This window comes from Cricetulus griseus (genome assembly GCF_003668045.3).
Source record: "Cricetulus griseus strain 17A/GY chromosome 1 unlocalized genomic scaffold, alternate assembly CriGri-PICRH-1.0 chr1_1, whole genome shotgun sequence".
Classification (NCBI taxonomy): Eukaryota; Metazoa; Chordata; class Mammalia; order Rodentia; family Cricetidae; genus Cricetulus; species Cricetulus griseus.
In genome coordinates this window covers 158,328,562-158,356,192 of record NW_023276807.1, presented here as the reverse complement: position 1 = coordinate 158,356,192, position 27,631 = coordinate 158,328,562, and the positions used below count along the sequence as shown (strand labels likewise).

Here is a 27,631-nt window from a genome sequence, read left to right as displayed (position 1 = left end):
AAAAGTCATGTAGAGAGAAATACCATGTTCGTAAACTGGAAGACTCAATAGTCAGATGTCAATTCTCCCCACACTGACCCACAAATTTGATGCAATACTAATCAAAATCCTCTTTGGGGGCAGAACCTGACAACTCTAAGCTTTCTATGGGAGAGCTTGCAATTAGGGCTTGAGTAAGCCAAAACATATTTTTTTTTCAGAAGTACAAAGCTTAAGGGTTCCTAATATAGAGTTTTGAGACTTACATTAAGTTGCTCCAATCAAGGCCATTGTAGCACCAGGAAGAGGAAAAACACATAGATGTCTGAAATATGAGACAGTTGCAAATAGACTCATGCACACAGTCATTTTCCCTTTGACAGCTTAACGCAATGAAAAATGATTTAAGGCTTATTTCTTCTGTAAGTAGGTAAATCTCAAAGACACACAGGTAAAAGCCTACTCAACAACTGTGGCCACTAGGGAAATATAAATTGAGACTACGAAAGTCATTTAAATGCATGAAGTTTAAAGTCTCCCATTGCCAAGATGTTTTACCCAAGCTCCTGGAGCTGAACAACCACGGGCAGAATCCCCTGAAGCCATGAGTCAAAATAATTCTTTCCTATCATGTTGTTCTCTCTGGTACTCTGACACAGATGCACAGAAGTGATTAATGTGACAAGCAAAGCCCTTTCCTGACTTTTGTGACTCATCCTAACAAGCTGTCCAACCTGGTGTTGGCAAAGTGATGAAGCCACTGGAACACTGCCGCAAGCTGCTGTGCTGCTCATGGAGAATAGTATTTGTATAAAGTTAAACATACATACCCCACACGATGCAGAGATTCCACTTCTAAGTACTTAACGGGGAGCAAATTTCTCTTTTACCAGACAGAAACAAGAATGTGTTTGTGCAAAGACTTGTGCATATATATAGTCAGCAGTTAAATTCATCAGAGCCCAAACTGAAAACAATTCAAGTATCTATCAACTGGTGAACCAATAAGCCATTTGTGGTACATCCACTCGATAGAATAGTATTAACAACGACAAAGAAACTGGGAATACATTCAACAACATGATGTATCTCCAAACCCGTGTGCAAAGGAAAAGTAAGTCAGGCAAAAGACTGCAGATAGATAGTATGCTTCTGTTTATGTGACGTCCCGGAAAAGCCAAACTGTAGGGACAGGGAAGGGATTGGGTTGTTCCATACAATTCACTGGACTGAACCCTTAATGACTAAGTTTCAGTGTATCTAAACTATGATTTGATTAGCCTGGCAAGGGGGAAACAGCCCCCTAGATCGTTCTCATTGTGTTAGTATGGATGAACAATGTCTTCCAAGCGTTACCAGCATCATAATTGCCTAGAAGGGAAGACTGCTTTCTTGAGTGTTACTCGTATCAGTAGTTCTTAAATTAAAGCTCCTCTGCCCCAGAGAGAGAGAATTCTGGAATATGCCTGAGACATTCCATAGAGTTGGGAGCACTATATGGGAGCACTACAATGGACCTTTCTGTGCTGAAAGAAGCTGTGGGAATATGGAAGATAAGAGAAGCAAATCCGCACAGTGGTTTCAAGGGGAGGCCAGTTGTGCCCTTCAGGCAGAGTAGGAGAATGTTCTCCTCCTGGGACTCTGGAGGTAGGCGGGTCGGTGCATCGCTCAGTCTGTTTCAGGGCTCTTGTGTTCTGCTGCTAGGACATGGTTGTACCTCTAGGTCTGTGGCTCCTTTGCTTAGTCTCCCAGAGCAATCACTTTGCTTCAGTGAGCATCTCTTTGTACTTTCCCTTCAGCTCTATTTACTTTGACTTTTGATGAACTGGCATATAGGTGTGTAGATGTGTGCATGTAGTCATGAATGCCTAAATCCTGTATTTATATTTATTTATTTATTTATTTATTTATTTTTGGTTTTTCCAGACAGGGTTTCTCTGTGTAGCTTTGGAGCCTATCCTGGCACTCTTTCTGGAGACCAGGCTGGCCCCGAACTCACAGAGATCCGCCTGCCTCTGCCTCTGGAGTGCTGGGACTAAAGGCGTGCACCACCAACGCCTGGCTAAATCCTGTTTTAACAATCTACAGTTGCTCCCTTCCAAAGTTTCCTTCAGACCCTCTACTGATTGGTTCAACAACAAGTTCTCTTACAGCTGCTTATGACTTAAGCCTGCTTCTAAATCAGCTGAGTGCTCATAACGTTACGGTGACTCCTGAGGAATGGGTGCTGGCATTCTAGAAAACCAGTTCAGGCCTCACGTGTGTCTCATTTTCTCCCTTTTCCACATTTACCCACAGCCTTCAGGCCTCACTGCTCAGCAGCAGCCCAGACGTCCCCACGGGACTGAAGTATGAGCAACGGATGTGTCACCACCACCCATCAGTCTTCAACACAGAGAGGGTGCCCCCACCCTTCCCTAATCTGCAGCTTTTTTTTTAGCCTTTTAAATTGATGCTTAAAAACCATACATATTTTGAAGGAACCACATGTTATGTTTTGATCATGTATACACTGTGTGAGGCTCAAATCAGGAGAGAAGTTCATCTTTTGCCTGAAGCATTTATCATTTCCTTGTGAAAAAAGTCAAAATGCTTTTAGCTGTAAAACAATATACAGTATATTACTGTGATCTACAGTCACGTCACCAGTGGCAGGGAGCATGGCTCAGTGTTGCTGACTGTGCAGCCTGAGGCCCTCTCAGCTTCACAGGCCTTCTAGACTCCAGCATTGTGGCTGTACAGTCTGAGAATTCCCTCAGAATTTCAGATGCCCTGTCTATGCAGTCTGAATTCCCTCAGAGCTTCAGACACCCTATCTATGCTGTCTGAGGTATCCTTCAAAGCCTCAGACACTTCCACTAGAGTACAGCTGGGATTCATGACTTGCCACTGCAAAGAATTTCTTCATGAGTTAGAGCAAAGCAACATCAGCAAGTTTACTGTTTAGGAGAAAGGACAGTCAGGTTGAGTGTGAGACAGGAACTACCTAAGTGTTTCAATAGTGGCTATGTTGGTGATTTGGGGACGTTGGAGTTACATTGTTTGAAGAAGATTATCTATAACTGAAGCTGAGGAAGAAGAAAAAGATGCCAGTCTACTTCTGCCTTTATTGAAAAATGTATTTTTGTTGTTTTTTTTTAAAAAATGAAATTAAAGGTGACTTATGAATGTATAGGGAAGGCTTACATGTGAGGAATAAATTCGAATGAGACAAAACATTCATGAAAATAACACATACACGTGGTTTTGCTTTGTATAGTTCATGCAAAGAGGCTAAAGCATGCATTTTTATCCAGAACATGGTTAATTTGTCAAATTAATAACCTTGTAGGGTTTTTAGGAAGCATAATTTCTACATGAAGTTTCTGTGTACGACGACCTCTAGTCAAAGATGCCAAAACTCGTGGCTGAGTCAGCAAGAGTCGTAAACTGAGTCTAGGCAGGTGAGGGGCAGGGACTCTTTCCCCTTCCCATTATCCCTTAAGTACTTCCTACCACGCAAAGTCCTCTGGCTTTGATAGGCTCTGAGGAGGAGGGCAAGCAAGGGGGCTGAAGCCAGAAAAAAAATCTGAATGTATTCTGAGTCTACTGTGATGATGAGGGGCATCCACTTAGGAGTCTGGGAACCCTGGGTTCAAATTCTGGTTTGTCTTTGACTAGTTATATGGATGAAGTCAACGAATGTCGATTTGTTTCTATGTCTACTGATGATATTACCTCCCATAGATAGTAGTGCTACAGGGATGGTTTCTGGTGCCCACTTACTGTACCATATTTCTGCCAGCCATAGCAGAATGGTTAATAGTAGCTGCCTCATGACAAATGGCAGCATTGATTGTTTTGAGGATCCTGAATATTTCTTGAACTATATGCCATAATAAAACTGAAGCCCAGTTCCCAATCTCTAACCGCTGAAGTAAAAAAAGCACTTGGCTGTAGTAATTTGAAGACAGTGTATATTTCCTTCACATATCTGTAATAAAAATGCTAAATTATAGATGACAGAGAATATAATATTTGTAATTAGCTTTTATTCCTTCTGAAAATACTTATTAAAAAATAAGAAAAGGAGAAAGCCAGGCATTGGGGTTCACACTTGTGTTCTCTGGGTGACTGAGGCAGGAAGACTGCAGCAATTCAAGGACAGCCTGGCAGACATAGTGGGTTTCAGGCTAGCACAAGCTACAGACTGAGATCCTGTCTCAAAAAAGAAAAAAATAGAGCGACCCTGCTCAGAGGCATCTGTCGCCAGGGTTTGCTCCCCGGATCTGAGATCATCAGCGGGACCCAACACACCAGGACACTGCCGAGGCCACGGTGGCAGTTCCACCTCCATCCATGACAAGAGGACAGACATCAGAGTATTGGAACTGTTTGCATCTACCAGAAGGGATCCATACCCACCAGGAGAGGAATAGACTCCTGCTACACCCATCAGAAGAAAGGATGAGAAGAGGTCAATGTAAAAGCACATTCAACATCAGAAAACCCAACATGACACCAACAGACACTAGGAACCATACACCAGCAAGACCTGAACATCACAATGCAGATGAAGCAGAAGAGAATGACCTTAAAAACATCTTCATGAAAATGATAGAGGACCTCAAAGAGGACATGAGAAAACCCCTTAAAGAAATGGGAGAAAAAACAAACCAAAAAATACAAGATATCAACAAATCTCTCAAGGAAACAGTTCAAGACTTAAAAACTGAAATACAGACAATAAAGAAAGCACAATCTGAGGGAATGCTGGAAATAGAAAAGCTGGGTAAATGATTAGGAACTACAGACATAAGCGTAACCAACAGAATACAAGAGATGGAAGAGAGAATCTCAGGAGTTGAAGATACACTAGTGGAAATAGAATCATCAACCAAAGAAAATCTTAAGTCCAACAAATCCCTAAAACAAAAAAAATATTCAGGAAATATGGGATACCGTGAAAATACCAAACCTAAGAATAATAGGTATAGAAGACGGTGAAGAAATCCAACTCAAAGGCACAGAAAACATATTCAACAAAATCATAGAAGAAAGCTTTCCCAACCTAAAGAAAGACATGCCAATGAAAATACAAGAAGCCTACATAACACCAAATAGACTGAACCAAAAAAAGGTCTCCTAGCCACATAATAATCAAAACACCAAACATACAGAACAAATAGAAAATATTAAGAGCATCAAAGGAAAAAGGTCAAGTAACTTATAAAGGCAAACCTATCAGAATTACACCTGACTTTTCTATGGAAACTCTGAAAGCCAGAAGGTCCTGGATAGATATTCTACCTACACTAAGAGACTATGAATGCCAGCCCAGACTACTATACCCAGCAAAGCTTTCAATCCATATAGATGGAGAAAATGATATTCCATGACAAAACCAGATTCAAACAATACATATCCACCAATCCAGCCCTACAGAAAGTTCTGGAAGGAAATCTGCAACCCAAGGAAGTTAACTACAACCAGAAAAATATAGGCAATAGATAATCCCACTTTACCAACAGCCAAAAGGAAAAAGAGATAGAATCCCACACATAATCTTGCCACCATCACCAAATCAAAAACAAACAAGAATGAACAATCAATGGTCATTAATATCCATCAACATTAATGGTCTTAACTCCCCTATAAAAAGACACAGATTAGCAGAATGGATAAGAAGACAGAATCCATCCTTCTGCTGCATACAAGAAACTCACCTCAACTTCAAAGACAGACGGTACCTAAGAATTAAAGGTTGGGGAAATAGCTTCCAATCAAATGGACCTAAGAAACAAGCAGGGGTAACAATCCTAATATCCAACAAATTGGACTTTAAACTAAAATCAATCAAAAGAGATGAAGGAGGTCACTTCCTACTCATCACAGGAGAAATCCATCAGAACGAAGTCTCAATTCTGAACATTTATGCCCCAAATACAAAAGCATCCATGTTTGTAAAAGAAACATTACTAAAACTCAAATCACACATAAAACTGCACATACTTATAGTGGGAGACTTCAACACCCCACTCTCACCACTGTACAGGAACACCAGACAGAAACTTAACAAAGAAACTAATAGAAGTTATGGCCCAATTGGACTTAACAGATATCTATAGAATATTCCATCCAAATACAAAACAATTTACCTTCTTCTCAGTGCCACATGGAACCTTCTCTAAAATCGACCACATACTTGGCAACATAGCAAACCTCAATAGGTACAAAAAAATTGAAATAGCCCCCTGTGTCTTATCAGACCACCATGCTTTAAAGTTAGAGTTCAACAACAACACAAATTGCAGAAAACCTACAAACTCATGGAAATTAAGTAACACCCAATTGCACAATTCTTGGGTCCAGGAAGAAATAAAAAAAGAAATTAAAGATTTCCTATAATTCAATGAGAATGCAGACACAACATATCCAAATCTATGGGACACTTTAAAAGCAGTGCTAAGAGGAAAGTTCATAGCGCTAGGTGCCCACATGAAGAAACAGGAGAATAATCACACTAGAGAATTAACAGCACAACTGAAAGCTTTAGAACACAAAGAAGACAATACACCCCGGAGGAGCAGACACCAGGAAATAATCAAATTGAGGGCTGAAATCCATAAAATGGAAACTAGGAGAACAATACAAAGAATCAATATAATGAAGAGTTGGTTCTTTGAGAAAATCAACAAGATAGACAAACCTTTATCCAAACGTACCAAACAGCAGAGAGTGATCATGCAAATTAATAAAATCAGGAATGAAAAGGGGGACATAACAACAGACACAGAGGAAATCCAGAGAATCATCAGGTCATACTTTGAAAACCTATATTCCTCGAAATTCGAAAATCTAAAGGAAATGGACAATTTTCTGTACAGACTCCACTTACCAAAATTAGATCAAGAACAGATAAGCAACTTAAATAGACCTATAAGCCCTAATGAAATTGAAGCAGTTATCAGAAGTCTCCTAACCAAAAAAGCCCAGGGCCAGATGGCTTCAGTGCAGAATTCTACCAGAAATTCAAGATACAGCTAATACCAATTCTCCTCAAAGTATTCCACACAATAGAAGCAGAAGGGTCATTGCCAAACCCTTTTTATGAAGCTTCAATAACCTTGATACCCAAGCCACACAAAGACACAACTAAGAAAGAGAACTATAGACCAATATCCCTCATGAACATTGATGCAAAAATTCTCAATAAAATACTGTCAAATAGAATCCAAGAACACATCAGAGAAATCATCCACCATGATCAAGTAGGCTTCATCACAGGGATGCAAGGATGGTTCAACATACGAAAATCCATCAATGTAATCCAACATATAAACAGACTGAGGAAATAAAACCACATGATCATCTCACTAGATGCTGAAAAAACCTTTGACAAAATCCAATACCCCTTTCATGATAAAGGTCTTGGAGAAATCAGGGATAACAGGAACATACCTCAACATAATAAAAGCAATATACAGCAAGCTGACAGCCAACATCAAATTAAATGGAGAGAAACTCAATGCAATTCCTCTAAAATCAGGGACAAGACAAGGCTGTCCACTTTCTCCATACCTCTTCAATATTGTCCTTGAAGTTCTAGCTAGAGCAATAAGACAACAAAGGGAGATGAAGGGAATACAAATCGGAAAGGAAGAAGTCAAACTCTCACTATTTGCAGATGATATGATAGTCTACATAAGTGACCCAAAAAACTATACCAGGGAACTCCTACAGCTGATAAACACCCTCATCAAAGTGGCAGGATACAAGATTAATTCAAAAAAAATCTGTAGCCCTACTATATATGGATGACACATTGGTGGAGAAAGAAATTAGAGAAACATCACCCTTTACAATTGCCACAAACAACATAAAATACCTTGGGGTAACACTAATCAAAAAAGTGAAAGACCTATACCATAAGAATTTTGAGTCTTTAAAGAAAGAAATTAAAGAAGATACAGGAAAATGGAACGATCTCCCATGCTCTTGGATAGGTAGGGTCAACATAGTAAAAATGGCAATCTTGCCAAAAGCAATCTACAGATTCAATGCAATCCCCATCAAAATCCCAACACGAATCTTCACAGACCTTGAAAGAACAATTCTCAACTTTATATGGAGAAACAAAAGATCCAGGTAGCCAAAACAACCCTGTACAATAAAGAAACTTCTGGAGGCATCACCCTCCCTGAATTCAAGCTCTATTACAGAGCTATAGTCCTGAATACAGCTTGCTATTGGCACAAAAATAGACAGGTAGACCAATGGAATAGAGTTGAAAACCCTGATATTAACCAACACACCTATGAACACCTGATTTTTGACAAACAATCCAAATTTATATGCTGAAACAAAGAGAACATCTTCAACAAATGGTGCTGGCATAACTGGATGAGGACATGTAGAAGACTGAAGATAGATCCAAGCCTTTCACCCTGCACAAAACTTAAGTCAAAATGGATCAAAGACATCAACATAAACCCAGCCACACTAACCCTATTAGAAGACAAAGTGGGAAATACCCTTGAATTAATTGGTACAGGAGACTGCTTCCTGAACATTACACCAGTAGCACAGACACTGAGACCAACAATTGATAAATGGGACCTCCTGAAACTGAGAAGCTTCTGTAAGGCAAAGGACATAGTCAGCAAGACAAAACAGCAGCCCACAGACTGGGAAAAGATATTCACCAACCCCACATCTGACAGAGGGCTGATCTCCAAAATATACAAAGAACTCAAAAAGCTAGTCTCCAAAACACAAAACAATCCAGTTAAAAAGTAGGTACAAAACTAAATAGACGATTCTCAGTAGAGGAATCTAAAATGGCTGAAAGACACATAAGAAAGTGTTCAACACCATTAGCCATCAGGGAAATGCAAATCAAAACCACTCTGAGATACCATCTTACTCCTGTCAGAATGGCCAAAATCAAAAGCACCAATGACAGTTTATGCTGGAGAGGATGTGGAGAAAGGGGAACACTTCTCCACTGCTGGTGGGAGTACCAACTTGTACAGCCACTTTGGTCAGTATGGTGACTCCTCAAGAAAATGGGAATCAGTCTACCACAAGATCCAGCAATTCCACTCTTAGGCATATACCCCAAAGAATCACATTCATACAACAAGGACATCTGTTCAACGATGTTCATAGCAGCACTATTTGTAATAGCCAGAAACTGGAAGCAGCCTAGATGCCCCTCTACCGAAGAATGGATAGAGAAAATGTGGTACATTTACACAATGGAGTACTACTCAGCGGAAAAACACAATGGAATCTTGAAACATGCAGGAAAATGGATGGAACTAGAAGAAACCATTCTGAGTGAGGTAACCCAATCACAAAAAGACAAACATGATGTGTACTCACTCATATGTGGATTTTAGACATAGAATAAAGGATTACCAGCCTACAATCCACACTGCCAGAGAAACTAGTAAACAAGGAGGACCCTAAGAGAGACATACATGGTCCCTTGGAGAAAGGGTCAAGATCTCCTGAACAAATTGAGAGCTTGGGAAGAGGTGGAAGGGAGCTATGAGAATGAGAAGGAAAGAAGAGGAAGGATGCAGAGGTCATGAGGGAGCAGAAAGGTTGAGTCAGGTGAAGAATAGAAGAAAGGGTATGTGATAGGTAGGGTTTTAGTTGGGGGGGTTGGTAGGGGAGGACAGGAGGGAGAAGGGAACTGGGATTGTCATGTAAATCAATCTTGTTTCTAATTCAAATTAAAAAATTTGAAAAAAAGAAAAAATAGGGAGAAAGAAAGAACAAATGAAAGAATGAGCAAATGAACGAAAGAAAGAACAAATGAAAGAAAGCAAGCCTAAAATAAAAAGAGGTGGGGAAGGACTTGGCTCAATGAGTAAAGTCCTTGCTGAACAAGCCTGGGGACCTGAGTTTAGATCCTCAGAGCCCCATAATCCCTCCCCTGGGGCAAATGTAGACAGCTGGCCTAGCCTACTTATGAGCTAGTTCCTTGTCAGTGAGAGACCCTTTCTATAAAATAAGATGGATGCTGACTCCTGAAGAATGATATTGGGGTTTGAACTCTTCCTTCTCTCTCTCACTCTCTCTCTCTCCCCACACACATGAGCACATGCACAAACCCATACAAAACTAAATACTACCACCACCCTGACAAAAATAAACGAATGAATGAATGAATGAATGAATGAATATAAATGAAAGAGTGAGCCTGAAAGAGTGAACCAGATGTGATGGGAACAAACCTCAAAGCAGCTAAGGAAGGTCAAGAGGCAGAGTCAGGCTATGACCTCAGAGCAGCGGTGGGAAAGAATGGTGTTTAAGTCCTCTGCCTGTCAACTCAGTGCAACACTTTGTCAAACAAAACATCGGAGACTCAGGGAACCCTTGTAAACAGGCAGTGAGAACGGATTTCAGCAAGAGTTTGAAGTCTGGAGGAAATCACATTTAGCATGCCTGGGGAAAGAGCCATAACTGCTCTCGTGGCTGACATAATTTGAGGTCATCTGTAAAGGGCTCTGATATGCAGAAAAAATGAACATGATTGAAACCGTACGTCTCCTTAGGGACAGCTGAAGAGCATCTCACTGTGAGAAATTTGTCTGTTAAAAATGAACTGGTCATAAGCAAAGTATTCATTAAGTTTATTGAATGACATTAGATGAATAGGAAACATTAAAGAATTTGATACAAAAGACTGTTATGTTTGTCTGTGTGAAAGATGTGATTATAAAAAAAAATCATCAGGGCCACCACGGTGCAAAGGAATGCATTTGTATACTGCTGGAGAGCCTGGTTAAGCCTAGGGTCTTTCAATGTTACTGGTTTTAATCTAAGACAATAAATTGTATACAAGAAACCTTTAAAAGTAGAAGTACTCTATTTTCTTCACGAGGCTTTTCACTATGCATCGTGTTAGGTTGAAACTGCATGGGCTGCCCAGGAAACTTCTGGAAACCTGCTTTTCCTAAGCATGTAAAACAATGGACATACACCCATTCATTTCTTGTTAATACAAGCTACAGGTTCATGTTTTATAGGTGAGTTTCCATTCCTCTAGGACGGTTTAACATTAAACATCAGGTCCATTATCAAACACAGGCCAAGTGGATTATAACTAAACTCCCATCCCCAGACAACAAGAATGGAGGTTCAGTATGCAAAGGATCTCGGGTTAACCCTTTCAGCTCCTTCAGGGCTTTTGTTACAGACAGTCATGTTTGTTTGTAAAAGGAAGTTATTTTCTTGGAAATTCTTCAACTAAGAGCACAGCTAGAATTCAGAGCAGGGAATAAAGGAGGCTGCAGGTGTCCTTTGGAGGATAGGGCCTTTAGGCAAAGACAGGCTTTTTCTGAGTCACTGGAACTGGGGCCTTTGAAGCCATAGATTTGCTGTGAATTAAAAACAAAAATAAGTCACACTTAGAAGAATGTACACAAGAAACCAGAATTTTCCCTTGACGACATGGAAGAAATGCTATTGTGCACACTGGGGACAGCTTTCTGAATTGCTGGAATGAGTCAGCCCTGTTCTAGCCAATACATGGTAACAGCAAAACAGACAATTGTCCTACAAGCTCCTCCTGTTAGTAAATAAAGTATTCCCCAACTCGGCTGGCTAGAAAAGCTCTTGGTATGTTCACTCACCTCCGTATAAGTTTCAACACTATTTGGAGCCATTTGGCTTGAGGATTCACACATACGATTGTCTTAGACTTAGTCCAGATCCTGGAGAGAAATAAAAAAAAAAAAGAAAAATGAATCAGTGGTACATTTTGTTCCATCCTGTATTTTTTTTTATAATGAAGAGAGTTGATTATGAAAATAATTATTCCTAGAAGAGTGAAATTTGAGCAAGAAAATTTGAATCTGGAATAAGTGATTTGTGGTGTGAGGCCTGAGGAACAAGAGGGCTTGTGGAACCCAAAGTTAACAGAAGCTCATATGTCATAAGAGACGGTCCTTTTGTTTTTGTTTTTTTTTTTTGTTTTTGTTTTTTGAGACAGGGTTTCTCTGTGCAGCTTTGGAGTCTATCCTGGCACTCGCTCTGGAGACCAGGCTGGCCTCGAACTCACAGAGATCCACCTGTCTCTGCCTCCCGAGTGCTGGGATTAAAGGCATGCACCACAAACGCCGGGCTAAAAGACTGTCTTGTTGATAATCTTTGTATGAGTTTGAGAAGGGCCAAATAGCAGACTCCAAAGTCGGGTCACTTCTAAACTTATACCCCAGTATCATTCAAATGCTTTGGCCATTGAGCTCAGAAGAAAAAATAATGGACTAGAAAATATTATCTTGAAAATGTTTTATCTGAAAAACTTGAATATATTTAAACATGGAAGAAGTTTCAAAGCAGGTTGGTCTCAGTGATTCTTCTCCAAGCCACATTGTCAAGGCTTTTCCTGATCTAAGAAATTAATCAACAACAAAGTCATCTCTCATAACTAATGGGCAATGTTTGTCAAATGTCCTCACTGTGCGCCATACATGAAGCTCAACAAGTCACGTGGTTCCCTCAATTCATCCCACACAAGCCCAGTTCTAGAAGAACTAGACTTTCTCTCCATCTGATGTACTTGATGCTCAGAGACTTTAAACAAGTCCAAGATTGTACTGCAAATGTACATACAGCAGGATTACTTGAGCTACTGTAAAGGTTGTCTGACTCCAGAACCCACACTTTTAGCAACCACTCTCCAGGAGTTATGATCTGAATAGTTATCAAGTTCCAGACATGGCATTAAGGTTTCTCCCCACAACAGAAAAGAAAGATCTCCCAAGCAATAGAAAAACAGGAGACTGTAAACACTAATTTGTGTGACCTTAAACAAAATACATTTTCTTGATGTATCAGATGTATAATCCAACAAAGAACAAGGAGCCATCCTCTCTAAGTTTGAATTTCTACCTCTTTAGGTGAATCTCAGAGAAGTGAGAAGTGGGTCCTCAAGACAGCATCTGCCAGGTTGATTTTAGAATCATAATGGCAAAACATATTTATGCCAACTGGTATTTTCATTGCTGACTAGTGGATTTCTCACAATAACTTGCAGCTTTTATTCCTGTATCTGTTTAATGCTCAAAAAATGCTGAATTTTGCAAGAAGACATACACCAAAACTTTCATTGTTTCCAAACAATTGGTGTTAGGTAAGCAGAGACAACTAGGGTGTGTTACTTCCATTGATCGAGAGGTGAGAGCATTGACTCAAGGGAGAATGCTGCTGAAAGTTAAGAGTTCTCCTGCTCAGTCCCTCCATTAGGCCCCATGACTAGACTACTGTGGAGATCGAAGGAAGTAACTGTGGCTTATTTAGAACTCTCATTGGTAGAGACATTGGTAAAAGTATCATGCCATCATAGTGAAAACATTTCACACATTTTTGAAAACCTGTATTTCTACTTTGCAAGTCAAACACATCTGATTCCAGCTACAAAGCATTTGTTTCAAAGTGGAACAAACAAACTTTCCAAAGCTGGAGGAAGTTCTTGAGGGCGGGGAGTGTAGCTTAAATGCAGAAATGTGCTCTGAGGTCTATGAGGTCCTGTGTCTCCTCCATAGCACTGTCCACAGAGATGAATGAAGGGGAGGAAAAGAAGCAAGCTGAAGGAGGCAAAGGGCAACTGTGGGAAGAGCGGCCAATAAAAGTGAGGTTCCAACATGGAGAACGAGGAGGCTCTGTGTAAGCATCCTTCAGGGTTATGTAGAATAGGGACTCCTGACTCCATCCCTGTCTAGGGATGCTGTAGGCAGGTTAGCCTACTGATGCCTCAGTGAGTTAACCTTAACCCCCACTTCCAGCCTCTGTAACCACAACAGACAGACCTCGGTGGAACAGCTTGAGAAATAAAATGAGTGAGCAATGGTTACAGTTTTGGATGGCTGAAAACAAGTCCTTAAATATTACAAATTTTCATTTATTAACCTCAGATACTTAGCAACATCAAACTGGTCTCTGAGACCTTGGTACCATACTATTGGTAATTACAGATATATTTCATCTGCTTTTCACTCAGCAAAAGAGATACATAATACTTTTTTTCTTGAAACTTACAGGACTTCATCCTTTGGGCAGCCATTCCCACGAGGTCTGATTTGAATCCGTTCTATGAAGCTTGGATGGATAACGCCTGAGACTATTCCGGCACATCTACACTTTAAGTTTGTGTAATTGGCCTCCAGGATACCTGTAAGTGCAGAATCAGTCACTTCAACCCATTGGGCCTATAACTTAGAAGCAGAACTGAATGATAAATCTTTAATATCATGAATTTGAAGAGGCAAACATTTCAAGCCAACACTTCCAGCTGCATATACTTTTAGTTTGTATATTTCTGTTTGTTTTGCCTTGCATGTTTATAAATGCTTTCCACCAAAACCTTAATTGAAGTGAACTTAGCTTTTCAAAATCGTAACATTCATTGACTGTCCTATTATGTTGGCACTCAGGTGATTTGACAACTAATGCTTCAGGGACATACAACTATGTTACAACTAATGTGATGTGAAATCAACTGAATCCACTCCCAACCCAAAAGCAGAGTTCATTGTCCTGCTGAAGATTGGTGGATACTTTAAACATCTCTCAGAGTCCTTTCTCTTAGCATACCCCTCCACCCTCCCTGCCTCTCTACCTCAGCACATGGAGGATGCTTCTTCATTTATGTTCAATATCTTGGTTCTCGATCTTAGACATAAATTATTACCAATCAAAAACGAATAATAAAAATTTGAGACTGGGGCTAGAGAGATTGCTCAGAGGTTAAGAGCACTGGCTGTTCTTCCAGAGATCCTGAGTTCAATTCCCAGCAACCACATGGTGGCTTTCAACCATCTATAATGAGATCTGGTGCCCTCTTCTGATGTGCAGGCAGAACACTGTATACATAATAAATAAATCTTTTTTAAAAAATCGAGGCTGTATTCAACCACAATACTTACTATTTATAAACATTTTATTGGTAATTCATCTCATGCATTTTCATGAAGTCTAAGCTTTTTTAATGCAATCCAAGCATTTGAGAGACTGACAAAGGATGATATTTATAAGTTCAAAGCTGCTTACTGAGACCTTGTCTCCCAAAACAAAACAGAACAAACAAAACATATTTAGCAAATCCTTTGTATAAGTAAAAGTGTCAAGTTCCCAAGGTGTTTACAGTTTTGTGGGCTGAACAAGGGAACAATAATTAGACAGCCACTGAGGTAGCATTACACACAAACTGTATGCTTAGGACAGAGCATTTCCAAGAGGCTAACCAGCAGCAAGAAAGCTTCCTGAGAGAGGAGAGAAATGAGTTTTGAAGAGTGAAAACAGTATGTGAAGAGTAAAAATGGGGGTGTGAGGACTTCCACATCTTAAGAGTAATTATCTGTCCTGTAAACACGAGAGCTTCTTTCTGCCCACGCATCCAACCCTTCAGCTGTATATACAACTTGCCACTTCCGTGAAGAATTGATCCATTCACACAGGCAGCTGCCCCATTCAGGCTGAAGCCAGCTTCTTGCCTCTGCTTTATTTAGAGTGTCAGGCCTTAGCACGTGCAACTGTACTGGGAATGTTGGACTGAGAGACCAAAGTTTGACAACAAGAGGCATTAAGAGGCAGAGCAGACAAGAGCCATGCAAAAAAGTTTTCCTGTAGGGGGATGAGCTAACAGCCTAGCAATGCACGCACTAAACATAAGTCCTATGAACACTCACCGTCCAGTACCTCCTTTTCTATAAATAATATTAACACTTTGGAAACTTCCATTTTTAAGGAGTTAAATCCCTGAACATCTCACACTTCAAAATCTAGTAGCAGCCGAGCATTTCCCCCGCTTTTCTAAGACTTCCTTCCCAGTTTTAATTGAAGAAGAAATGGTAAGGACCATTTCTGTTCAAAGGCTAGTGAAATCATAAGTGAAAGTTCTCACCGTAGCCTGGAGAGAGGCAGCTGGCAAGCAGGAGAAGCAGGGCTGCTATGCTGAGCCTCATTCTGCCTGGAGGTGGAGTTCAACCTTCAACTCTGAGTCCAAGCCGTGGGTTCCCAGCTCCAGACTCTTATTTATTTATACCAGGAGGGCCCTCCCACTGCCTCTCTCTCCAGTAGGTCAGCTGCACTGTCAGTTTTCAAATTCCCCGAAGATTGCTGAGTTTGCCTTTACAGAAAAAGAAATTCATCTTGCAAAATTTATGACTTTGCCATAGAGCACTGTTAGTATAGCAAATTATTTCTTGAAAATGCAGATTTAAAATGTCAGAGATGCTGTGGAAATTTGAGGGTGGAAAACACAGGAGAATGGTGTTAGTTTGGAGACCCCCATCCCAACCCCTCCACCAAGTACTCTCTTTTTTTAGTGCTAGAGATCAAACCCATGGTCTAGAAGAGGCTAGATGAACAGTCTATGACAGAACCCCTGCCCAGGCCATAAGGTACACTCTAGGAGTGAGACTGGTGATTGTGGCTTTGATTGCTTCCCACAGTGGAGGGTCTATCAAGTTTCTCCATACATTCAAATAGAAGCTCTGTGACACTAGGACCTCCGTGCATCATTTCATTGTGTCCCCAGCCCTTGCAAAAGTGTTTACCCTTGGTACATGCTCAGTCAGTATTTATACACCTGGCAGACACTCCTTCATTTAGAGATCCTCAAGCTGGCTGTGCCATAGACTTTGCTACCAAACTTTTCCACCTCCTCATTTTACTATCTGAGATAATGGTTACATACAATGAAAATCTTGAGAGGGGAAAATATGTGTGTGGTTCTTGGCGTACCTGTGTCATGATGAAAGGGAACAGCTTTGAGATCAACATCTTTGTGGCTGCACTTGAAAGTTAGTAAGCCAAGAGCCGTGTGTCAGTAAAGACTCAGGGCATCAGTTGTGGGACCTTGTACGTTAACTCTTCAACTTAAGCACCCGTGAGGCTTGGCTTGGATACTACCAAGGAAACAATTAGCCTATAGCTCTACCCAGTTGTCTATGGGTTCTTTGGTCTTAAGGAAAGTATTTGTGTAATGGCTAAGCCTGGTTCTGCACGCAAATGAACTGACCTGGATAAGTATAGCTGTATCACACACCTTGGATCACCAAGAAATCAAGTTTAGTTTTCTTGAGTGACTTTCTAAATAATGTGGTGCTATGCGTCAATTACTGAAGGCTCAGTGTCCTCAGTGTTCCATTATGTATGGGTGTGTGTACGTGTGTGCGCGTGTACTTGTATGCACTCATGTGTGCGTATGTGTTCACATGTGCATGTGCATGTGCGTGTGCGTGTGCGTGTGTGTGTGTGTGTGTGTGTGTGTGTGTGTGTGTGTGTGTGTGTGTGCCATGTGTGAGAGAGACAGAGACAGAAAGAGAACCCTTTGTGCAACAAGAAGTTCTTCCACTGGGCGTTGGTGGCGCACGCCTTTAATCCCAGCACTTGGGAGGCAGAGGCAGGTGATCTCTGTGAGTTCGAGCCAGCCTGGTCTCCAGAGCGAGTGCCAGGATAGGCTCTAAAGCTACACAGAGAAACCCTGTCTCGAAAAACAAAACAAAACAAGCAAACAAACAAACAAAAAAAACAGAATTGAGGCATTCATGACTGCATGCACACATTGGGTCGAATAGGAAACTTACAGTCTAGACCATCTTGTCTTTCTGGCAGGTCTAGCTATTTGAAAGTCCCCTCCCCACCCTGTAGTGGGAATCGAATGATCCAGGGCCTTGACCATACTAGACCAGTGTTCTATCATTGGGCTACACTCCCAACTCAAGTTTTTCCCTTTGAGTGTGTGACAACATATTTTCTAGTAGTTCATGCATTGTGTCCTGCTTCCATTTACTTTCACTGAATGAAATAATTCTAAATGATCAGAAATCTAGCAGCTTTGATTAATAGAGCCACCAGGCTTGAAAGGCAAGTCCAGAGAATCCCGAGTCTGACTTTAGTCCCTTCAAACTCAGAATTCTGCCTTTATTTTATGCTATCTGTTTTGCCTCAAGATGGGATTGGTTGGACAGTTCTGGTGGCCGGATGGTTCCAGAATCTAGATTCTCTAATATCATTTAGAGTAGAGGTACGTACTCTAAAATCTGAGAAACCCGGGAATAAGAAATTTGAACTGATAGGGCTAGATGAAAACATTCTATTTTAAAATTTTAAGTTGTTGTTGCTCTACCCCCTCCCTGTGTGTGTGTGTGTGTGAGCACCCGTGCACATGCTCATGGGTGTGTGTAGGCATGTTTGTAGCCTGGCACATGTGCAGACGTCAGAAGACAACTTGCAGGAATTGGTTCTTTCCTACCATGTGGGTCCCAGGAATTGAACTCAGGTAGTCAGGCTTGCCGAACTATCTCCTCAGCAAGGCCAAAGAACTTTATTTTTAAAACAACTTTACAGGTGTCTTTATTAAGAAACACAGATGCATCCGAAATGTGGAGGAAATCAGAAAAGTAAGGAAAAGTTTTCTCCTTGACCTCGTAATAAATCAGATTCTCTCACTCGAGACACATTAGGACTGGGACTCTTCCTATCTTGGACCTTAGTTTGTTGTCTACAAACTGGCATCATCAGTTTAACATAAGAACCAGTTTAAAGGGGTCTGCTGGCTGGCAGGCCTATAATCCCAGAAACTCAGGAGCCCAAAGCAGGAGGATTTAAATTTCAAGGCCAGTCTGAGGAGTCAAGTTGAATTCCAGACCTGTCTGGGCAGTGAAATGGGACTGGATCTCAAAATAATTGAAGGTCACAAATCAAGCTGAAGATATACCTCAGTGGCCACGTTTTCCTGTCATGCATGGGACGTCTAACCCCTAGTACCACCATCACCACCACCACCAACAACAACATAAAGCAAGCACACCCCCAGGGCCTGTCTTTTAACAAGTTTCTCAGGAAGTTGAGAACATTTTAAAGCCTGAGAGGCAGAGTCTGGCAGACCCTGGACCACAAGCTGCAGTGTGCTATGGCCTGCCTTTCAGTGGGGCCCTATGCATATTCAAATCACTTTCAGAGTTCATTTGCATAAGTTGTCCTTTCAGTGTGATGCACAGAAACTCCAGTGACAGAGGACAGACAGGACAGAGTGCCCTAACCACCTAATGCAGAGTAGGGTCTGCAGCCAGGGTGCTCTGTGGAGTCACTGAAAAGTGGAATGCACTTTTGAAGTCGGGAGATGGCAAAGGTGACAAAGCATCTGCTGGTATAGGTTGTCAGTCATCAGGCACACCAGAGTTTCAAATGACTGATGATGAAAGTTCCTTTCACTTTTAAAGAGGGCTAAATAACTAAATAACTAGGGCTAAATGTCACTGTGACAAAATTAAAAAAGCATTTAAAATTTTTTCCCCTCATTCCACTCCACTTAGCTAGGAAACAGAGACTGACTTTATTTTGTGAACAAATGTTTTTTCATCTGCTGCCCATCTGCCACCTATTTGCCTCCATATACCTTTTGGCAAGATAGCAAAGCTTTGCAACCTAGGGGGGAAGCCCTGTGTGCCACCCCAACACCAGCGCTTACTAGGTCTCTGATTTCTCCAAGCTAGTGCCTCTTGTGACAGTGACGGTGGAACTAGGACCAGCTACACCATCCCAGAGAGTCATGTGGACTATATCATAATTTAGAAAGTGCTTCTAAATCTCTGGGCAGATTCCATTCAATTATGGACAGATTTTGTTTTTCACCTTTGTGAAAACACAAATATTAAAACATATGATGGAATGGCTGTGGTTTAGACTGTGAGTCACCCCCCACACACACACACACACACATGAGTTAAGATGTCACAGGTTCACACTGGACACCTTCATGTTTGCAGAAGTCCTCTGGATAAAAAGCTGTCCCTCTTCAAGAAGAACCTATCACACTCTCTTAATTCCCCCCCAAAAGACACCTGGAGAAATTCGTATTTGTTATAAATGTACTGCAGGTCTACAAAGGGAGTGTTCTTTTTTGTTATAATTTTCTTACTTCTAGTAGATTTTAGACAACCCTACTGTGTTATAACTGGTGTGCAAAGGACTGCACATATTTAATGGGAGCTGTTGGGTATGTCTGGACGAATATTAACATTGACATTGGCCATCATTTCCCCCTCGAATGGACTGCTTCCAAAAACCTACTGTTTGCCATGCAATGATCCCAAGACCTCTACTTTCGGAGAAGTCACTTGTAAAAAGTAACTAACTCCACGTTTAAAGTGCCGTTCAGAAATCATCTCACATGCACAAGGTCCCACACAAATCTTGAATCCCACACATAAAGCGATTACCTACCGACCGTTGTGATTCCCCCACTGAGTGCTAGGTGGCAGCATTTCTTACAGAAACAGTTTGCAGGGAGGAAAAGTTCCAGCCTCAGGTAAGGAGTGCTCTGCCACTGTGGGTACAATAATCAAAGCAATTTGAAAATCTTGTTCATTGCTTTAAACAACATCATGAGGGTTGAGGCTTTTTCATTAGGGCTAAAATGTTCATCATTTTAGTGGAGGGGGAAAAAAAAACAACCCTAAAAATCTGAAACAATTCAGCAAAATCTGGACCAAATCCAGTTTCTTCCTCTTGAGGTTGCAAAATCAAATTGCACAGCAGTGCTCTGGCTTGTGGTCACATTTGGCCTCTGCAGCATCTGGTTTCGAACCTTCTGTGATTAGAAAGCCTTCTGAGTGCAAGGCTTCCTTCCACACACCAGTGTCAAAGTGGTTGACGATGGAGAGCAGTGGACACCAATGCAGTATTCGTGCTGTTTCTCCTGTTTGGATTCTGCGGTGCATACATTGTATTACCGTTTGTGTTCTTCAGCTAGGAATGGATCCCGGACTTTATAAATAGAAGTCAGTGGATTCATTTTTCAGAAGACATGTCCCTACTAGGACTGGGACTATAGTTGGGGAGCACAAGCCTTGCTTGGAATGTGTGAAGCCGAAGGTTGAGTCCCCAGTACACGTTCACACTGAAGAATGTCCCCACCTAATGAGGAAGGTTTGGGGGCACATCTCCTGTTCCCGAGTAATCTGTCTCACATTATTTGTCAGTTTTTCTTACCTCTAAGCAACCGTCAAGCTCTTCTCCTTGTATATTTTCTCCCTAGGCAAGTATGTCTTGCCGTGACTTCAAACTTGTATTTAAGTATGTTACACATGCTGGTATCTATCCAATAGCTTACTTCTGGTCATTTATTCACACAGACTTCTTAGGTACCTAACAAACCATATTCAAAAACTGACTTTAGTTTCCTTGCAGCTTGATCCATTCTAGTATTCTAGGTTCTGGAAAATGGTATCATTTACCCATGTGCTAAAAAACCTGAAAGTCACTTGTAACTCCTACGAAGCCCCTATTTGGTCTCTTTGTAGTTCTTAAAATATCTTGTCTATGTTCACCTCTCTCTAGGTTCATTGTGCCTTTCTATTCCTAAGCACTATTGGTTTTTTTCCTTAAGTTTCTTTTAACAATAATTTTACCAATTTATGGGTACAATGTGATATTTCAATATGTGTATAGATTTGGGTAATGATCAAGTAGGAACAATGAGCAGATTTGTCACTGCATGTATTTATCATTTCTTTAAAAATATTTTATTTTTTAAGATTTATCTCTATGCTTTTAAATTTATGTGTATGCTGAGTACATGTAGGTAACCTCAGAGGATCCTTTGGAGCTGTCATTGCAGGCAGGTGTGAGAGATCCAATGTGGGTGCTGGAAACTGAACCCAGGTCCTCTGGGAGAGCAACAAAGGCTCTTAACCACTGAGCTATCTCTCCAGCCACCTAGTTATCATTTTTTTAGTGGTGAAATATTCAAAACCAATCTCAATGAGATACCGCCTTATTTGAGCCTGTTAGAATAGTGATTATCAAAAAGACCAAAGAAAACAAGTGCTGATGAGGATGGAAGAAAAGGATACTCCACAAGATGGTGGTGGGATTGAAAATTACTATATTGTTACAGAAATCAACATAGAATTCTCACAGAAGTCTAGAAATAAACCTATCATATGATCAGATGCACTTCTCAGCATATACACAAAGGAAATAAAATTAGTACATCAAGACATCATGCTCCCAAATTCATTGCAGCACTATTTAGAATATAATAGCCAAAGTATGGAATCAACATAAGTGATGGTTTAGCAACGAATGTATTAAGAAAATGCAATAACCATAAATAGTGTGATGCTGTTTGGCATAAAAAGGTGAAACCTGTCATTTGTACCTACAGTGGTAACATGCCAACAGCTCCCCTCCTAGGACCCTTCCATTCTGTTTCTCACACAGCAGTGAGATCAGCTTCTCCAAATGAAGGATTCTGCTTCAAAGGCTTCCCATTGTTCAAGTGTGAAGACATCCTTGTGTAGACCTTGCTGTTCTCAACTTCATCTGCTGTATTGGCTCTGGCTGTCCGGTTTTCAGGCATGCTGATTTGAAGAATTGAAAATCACCCTGCTGGAGGTCTGAAGTCCACAGGTTGAGTATCTTCTGCAGAGACCCTAACTTTACATTCTGCGTGAATATTTCCTTCCTTATTCACAGAACTGAGATGCTAGGCTTTCTCCTCCTTGAAATTTATTAATAAGGCTTCATTTTTATCCACCCTCGGTAACATCAATTGAGAACAGGCCAGAAATGGAACACGGATATTTTTGAAGCTTTGAGTTGGGCCACAACTCACCTTCCTTCTGTATAGGATGTGTTCACTATGCAGTCGCAAGTTGGTATAAAATGAAGAAAATTGCCTCCAATAACCCTCAGCTATACTGCATTGTCTCCTTCTTGATGCAGAGAATTCCACAAGGCATTGTCTAGATTCTATAATATCTCGGCAACACATCCTGCTATTTAAACAAACCTAGTTGTCTATTGAGTAAATATCAGCATCCGTATGATTCAAGGACCTCCCTTTGAGCCAATGTAGACTTTGAGTCTTGATGCTTAGAGGGATCTGTTTTACCTATTCCTTTCCTCTTCCAGGCATAGTGAGATAGGGAAACAATGGTTGTTTCATGGCAAGAAGACAGTTTCCTCCCCAGCCTTGCTGCACGGGATACTTGGAGTCTCACTAACTTGCTGCAGATCACCACTTGACTCAGTACCAATTCCTCCATCACATCTTAACCCCTTATTGCTTGGATATTTGCCCCATGCCAGACCCTGTGAAGACAGAGCACTGACAAGAAATCCAAGCCTGTTGGTTTCCTGAACTCCACCCCTAGAAGACTGAAGGATGCTTGCCATACTGGCATGTGAGAAAGTGATCTGTCTCAGTGGTACCTCTTCTTTCAGCAATTTGTTTTACTGTCTTCTCTTTAGACAAGCTCTAATGACAACAAGCACACTGCTCACGTGAGTTGAGTTGTGGGGAAGGCTTCTCTTGTACCTCTAGCTATCCCACCACCTTCCTTTCCTTTGTATTGACTGGTAAAGTAATGGAAGCCAAGCACCTCCTAGTGGCCTTTCTAGGGAGGTGGGGCCTGAGGCTGGTGCTGCTCTGGGTAGGAATGAGGTCACATTAGCTGATCCCAGGGGTTATGCAACCAGCGTAAATATTCTTGCTCTTGACCTTTCTGAGAGAACACTATTTATTGTAAGTATCCAAGTCATCTACACAGCCACACACGAGTATTCAAGCTTGTCCCACACAGAGATGTGTGAGTATTCAAGCTGTCCACACAGTCACACACCTTAGATGAATTTAGTTCAAGATGTTTGCACATGAGGGGATGGGGTGGATGGATGGTCTCACTATTTTAAGGCAATCATGATAATTCATTTTTTCTAAAGAATTGAGACCTGGATTTAAGCAAAACACCTCAAGACAGATAATGAGAAAGGAGGCCTCTTTCTGCCTTCAAACATTGTCCTCAGTCTAGATTCACTCAACAGCCCTGGGACCGCATCAGCCATCCCAGCTATCATGACAGATTCCCAAACACTAATACATGGAAGGGTTCCTTCCTCATAGGCCTGCTGACACTTAACTTTTTATCTTTTTGGTAATAGTTCCAGGGAGCATTATATCTGTGCTAATGAGTGTGATGTGATACACATGGTCTTATTATTTGAGTCAAAACAGTTCTAATGGTTAAGTCACTTTAGATGCGTTTTTGGTTAGTTAAAAAAATCATCTGAATGGCACATATCTTTTTGTTTCTCAGTTTTAGGCCATAAGGAAAACACTACTTTACTTCCTGTTACACTGTCTTCTCTCTGCTCCAGCAATATTCAAAAGGACTTGTTTTGTTTTTGGTGGTTATGTTTTTGTTTTGTTGTTGTTGTTGTTTTACAAAAATGTAGAACACATTTTGTTTTAGGATGTCAATAAAGCCAGTAACATGGTGGTGGCCAGTTCTTTTTTTTACATTAACCATAGTATATTCAGGTGGGGAAAGGGAGATCAGGAGAGATGAGACAGAGAGAGAGAGAGAGAGAGAGAGAGAGAGAGAGAGAGAGAGAGAGAGACAGAGAGAGAGAGAGACAGAGATAGACAGAGAGAGTAAGAGAGCAAGGAGAGAATCAGTGAATAAGAGAAGAGAGAGAGGAGAGAGAGGAAGGCAAGAGAGAGAAGAGAGTAAGAGAGCATTAGTGGTCAGGGGTCTATCTTTTAAAGGGGTCCTTTACACCTGCATGTAGACTCAGTTCCCATGGAACCCTGGGCTGACCAGAGTACTGTCTGAGTGGATTCTGCCAGGTGACAGGGCCAGGTCAGCCTAATGCCCAAACTTTTCATTCCTACCTTTACTTAGTATTAAAAAGGTGGGTGTTAGACATGGCATGTTAGGGAATAAGGTCATCAAGTTCTCAAGACTGCTTCCTGCTGACCTGGGGGGCACTGACCATCTTTATGGGACCTGAGAAAGCTGGGGTGTTACCACATCCTGGGGTAGCTGGTTGTTTCATCAAGGTCCAGGCTGTATAGAACTCTCTGGTGCCTCTTAGACCTGGCAAGATGTTAGCAGAGTAGAGGACAAGGTTAAGGTTAGAAAAAATTCTTTTCTTAGGCCCTGGTACTTGAAGGGAAGATTGTAAGATGAGAGAGGGGTTCCCAAGGGATCCCAAGATGAGGGAAGGAAGTCCAGGACCAGAGTTGAATATCTGGAGTGAATCTGACCTGTTTGAATGGGTCCAATTTGGCTCCCTGGAACTTATAAGACACATTAGCAGTGTATTCATGTTAGAAGAGACTTGGCTGAAAGCATTAGCATTTTTAAAACTGACAGATATGTTTACGGCAATGAAAGGTACCTTAATCTTGACCTTGTAGTTATGATCATATAGTGGTATTGTAGAACTTTATTGACTATGAACAGTAGCATAATGAAAAAGAAATACAGAACATGTTTCATTCTTTTGAATGTAAACCTTAAAATACCTGTTCCTGAAACCTGTTCTGCTTTAAGCTGACAAGACTACCAGTCATCAAAAGTGTCAGAGTTCTTAAGAAGGATAAATTTTTACCTGAGTTAATGATTAAAGAATAACAGAGACTTGCCAGCAGGCTGCATGGACAGCCACCCCCAAGGTCCTCCATGGTTGTGGGCAACAGAACACCCACCTTTTTGCTGATAGCAGGTGACCTGTGGATTAGGGACTTTAGGAAGACTTGCCTACCATATTGATCCAAGCAATGTGGGGAAAGTTGATTCCACTGTCCTCCTGTCCACCATCTGAAGAGTCCTTTGCAGCAGTTGAGGTGAAGGACAGGGTTGCTCAGCAACTAGTGTTGCCATTTTTGTGGCTGGAGTTTCTTCAGTGCCCACCAGTCTTCTTGGAGGAAATGGGGTGGAGCCAGCAGCTGGCCTATCTCTCTGTTATAAAAAGCAGACAGACATGCAGACGTGGTGGTGGTGGATGGAAGAATCCAGAGATCTTTAGTTGAAAAAGCGAGTTGAAGTTTACAGGGTTCTGGCATCTCAGGCCGCCACAGGCAGGAGGAAATGCCAGGAAAAACCAAATCATAGCCGCTGAATGGGTGAAATGTAAAGTGGGTTGTTTGGGTTCTAGGATCCCAGAAAGTTCCCACACCCCTGCCACTGGGTGGCAGGAGAGGTTATGGAGACAGCCTATCCTGGGTTCCATTGGGCGCCAAATGTTGTTATCTTGTTTAAGTTTAAAAATATAAAAAGGCGAAAGATGAGATGTGAGAATGAGATATACATTAACTATAGTTTATTCCAGGTGGGGAGGGGGTCAGTGAGAGAGACTGAGAGAGAGAGAGAGTAAGGAGAGAGAGGAAGGCAAGAGAGACAGTGAGTAAGAGCAGTGGCCAATTCTTAAGTTGAAGTACTTTTGAAAACTTCTCAGAGAGATGTTTGAATTCCAAATCAAGGACAGTGTGGAACCCGCTGTTTAGGAAATGGAATAGAAAACTGGAAGAGGAGCCATTTCCTTAACTTCCCTCTATAGACAATGGCACAGTGCCAAGGCTACTACGAGTACTGGCAACAGAGCAGTGTCCCCACAGAAGGTCCCAACAGAAATCCTCTGGTCTTGCAGGACAGGTCTCAGAAACCACTAGTGCACTTAGTAAGTGCAGAGGTGTAAGTTATTGGAGATATTGAAAGTTATTGTAAACACCAAGCCCAGTCTGGGTTCTGTTCTGTGCTGTACTTGCCAATGGGTTGTGAATGAAGAACAACATATTTGCCCATTGTTTTGGGGGTCTACAGATGAACTAAATTATCACCATTGCTTCATCCCAGTCTTCAAATGAACAAACATTTGAGTGTTTGACATTGTGCAATGTACAAAAAAGTTGTTGACTTTGGCCTTTGAAAGTCAGCTGGACATTTAGCACCTTCGTTGTGTATATTTGGATCACTAAACTCAGTACATCCCGGCCCTGAGATTAAAAGCACAAAATAAGATCACTTCCACAAAGAGTGTCTTAGGGTGTTGACTTTTCCAGTACTATGTGTTTTCTTGATTACAGAGAAAGAGATCTTATTGCTGAACTCAAAACAGTAGTTACCCATTCTATAGGAGAGAGGAGAAATTAAGGGTGATTTCCACAGACCTTCTAGTTGCCTCTATGACATACAAAGGGACTGTTTAGTGAGGGAAAGGGACACATGAGTAACTGTTTTATAACCAACTCCATGGAAATTAAGGTTTTGACTTGTGGCCTTTACGTATTTCCATGATGTAAATACTCACACCATGGTGAATGTCAAGCTACAGATTCGAGGCCTTTGTATGTGGTGCCGAGGAGAGAATAATGCCATCAGTCCATGCCAGTAGGTCAGCCCAGTGACCTTATGAACATAACCAGACTACTGCCTCCGGGGTTTGCAACATCAACAGTTTAAAGCTGTACCTTCCTATTAATCTCAACAGAGCCCTGGCTGGGTTGAGCTGCTTTTTAGTAAGCTTATAGCCAGGAGCGGGTTTTGAGCTATGCCAAGGCTGTCAACACTAGTAAGAGAGCTGATAAAGTGGATTCTTGATAAGCCCATTGTCTCAGCATTTTTTTCTGTTGTTTCTGTTTGCAGAGTGGGTCGATTGTTTGGCTGATCTTATGTTTTGGGGAAGTGTTGCTACCAAGGCCTTGCTTCAAGCTCAAAGCATTTGGAGCAGCTGCATTGATTCAGATTTCCCGGGGCAGGAGGTAAAGCCTGGTCTTGTGCTCTTAGAACCAGTTACCTAAGCTGTGTCTCTTCTATTTGTCTTGAAAATCTGGTAGAGCCTAGAGACACACCTGCATGCC

General features: G+C 41.3%; 1 protein-coding gene and 1 long non-coding RNA gene across 7 annotated transcripts in view; one reads left to right on the top strand and one right to left on the bottom strand.

Moving 5' to 3' along the window:
* Nucleotides 1-27,631, top strand: part of LOC103162502 — a 105,569-nt gene that overhangs the window by 37,510 nt on the left and 40,428 nt on the right. For 2 of the 6 annotated variants that reach the window (XR_004772494.1, XR_004772495.1), the window contains exons 2-5: nucleotides 14,016-14,148; nucleotides 22,151-22,395; nucleotides 23,077-23,271; nucleotides 27,417-27,532. This is a non-coding gene — a long non-coding RNA (uncharacterized LOC103162502). Of the gene's footprint in view, nucleotides 1-14,015; nucleotides 14,149-22,150; nucleotides 22,396-22,899; nucleotides 23,272-27,416; nucleotides 27,533-27,631 lie in introns of all 6 variants that reach the window. The other 4 variants (XR_004772497.1, XR_004772496.1, XR_004772498.1 and 1 more) reach the window with 4 other exon arrangements.
* On the bottom strand, nucleotides 10,611-16,026 carry Cxcl13 (C-X-C motif chemokine ligand 13). Its single transcript, XM_027387681.2, has 4 exons — nucleotides 15,878-16,026; nucleotides 14,014-14,146; nucleotides 11,607-11,687; nucleotides 10,611-11,351 (listed from the first exon to the last, which is right to left on the bottom strand). The coding sequence occupies exons 1-4, from the start codon at nucleotides 15,936-15,938 to the stop codon at nucleotides 11,291-11,293; spliced, it is 336 nt and encodes a 111-aa protein (XP_027243482.1). The 5' UTR covers nucleotides 15,939-16,026; the 3' UTR covers nucleotides 10,611-11,290.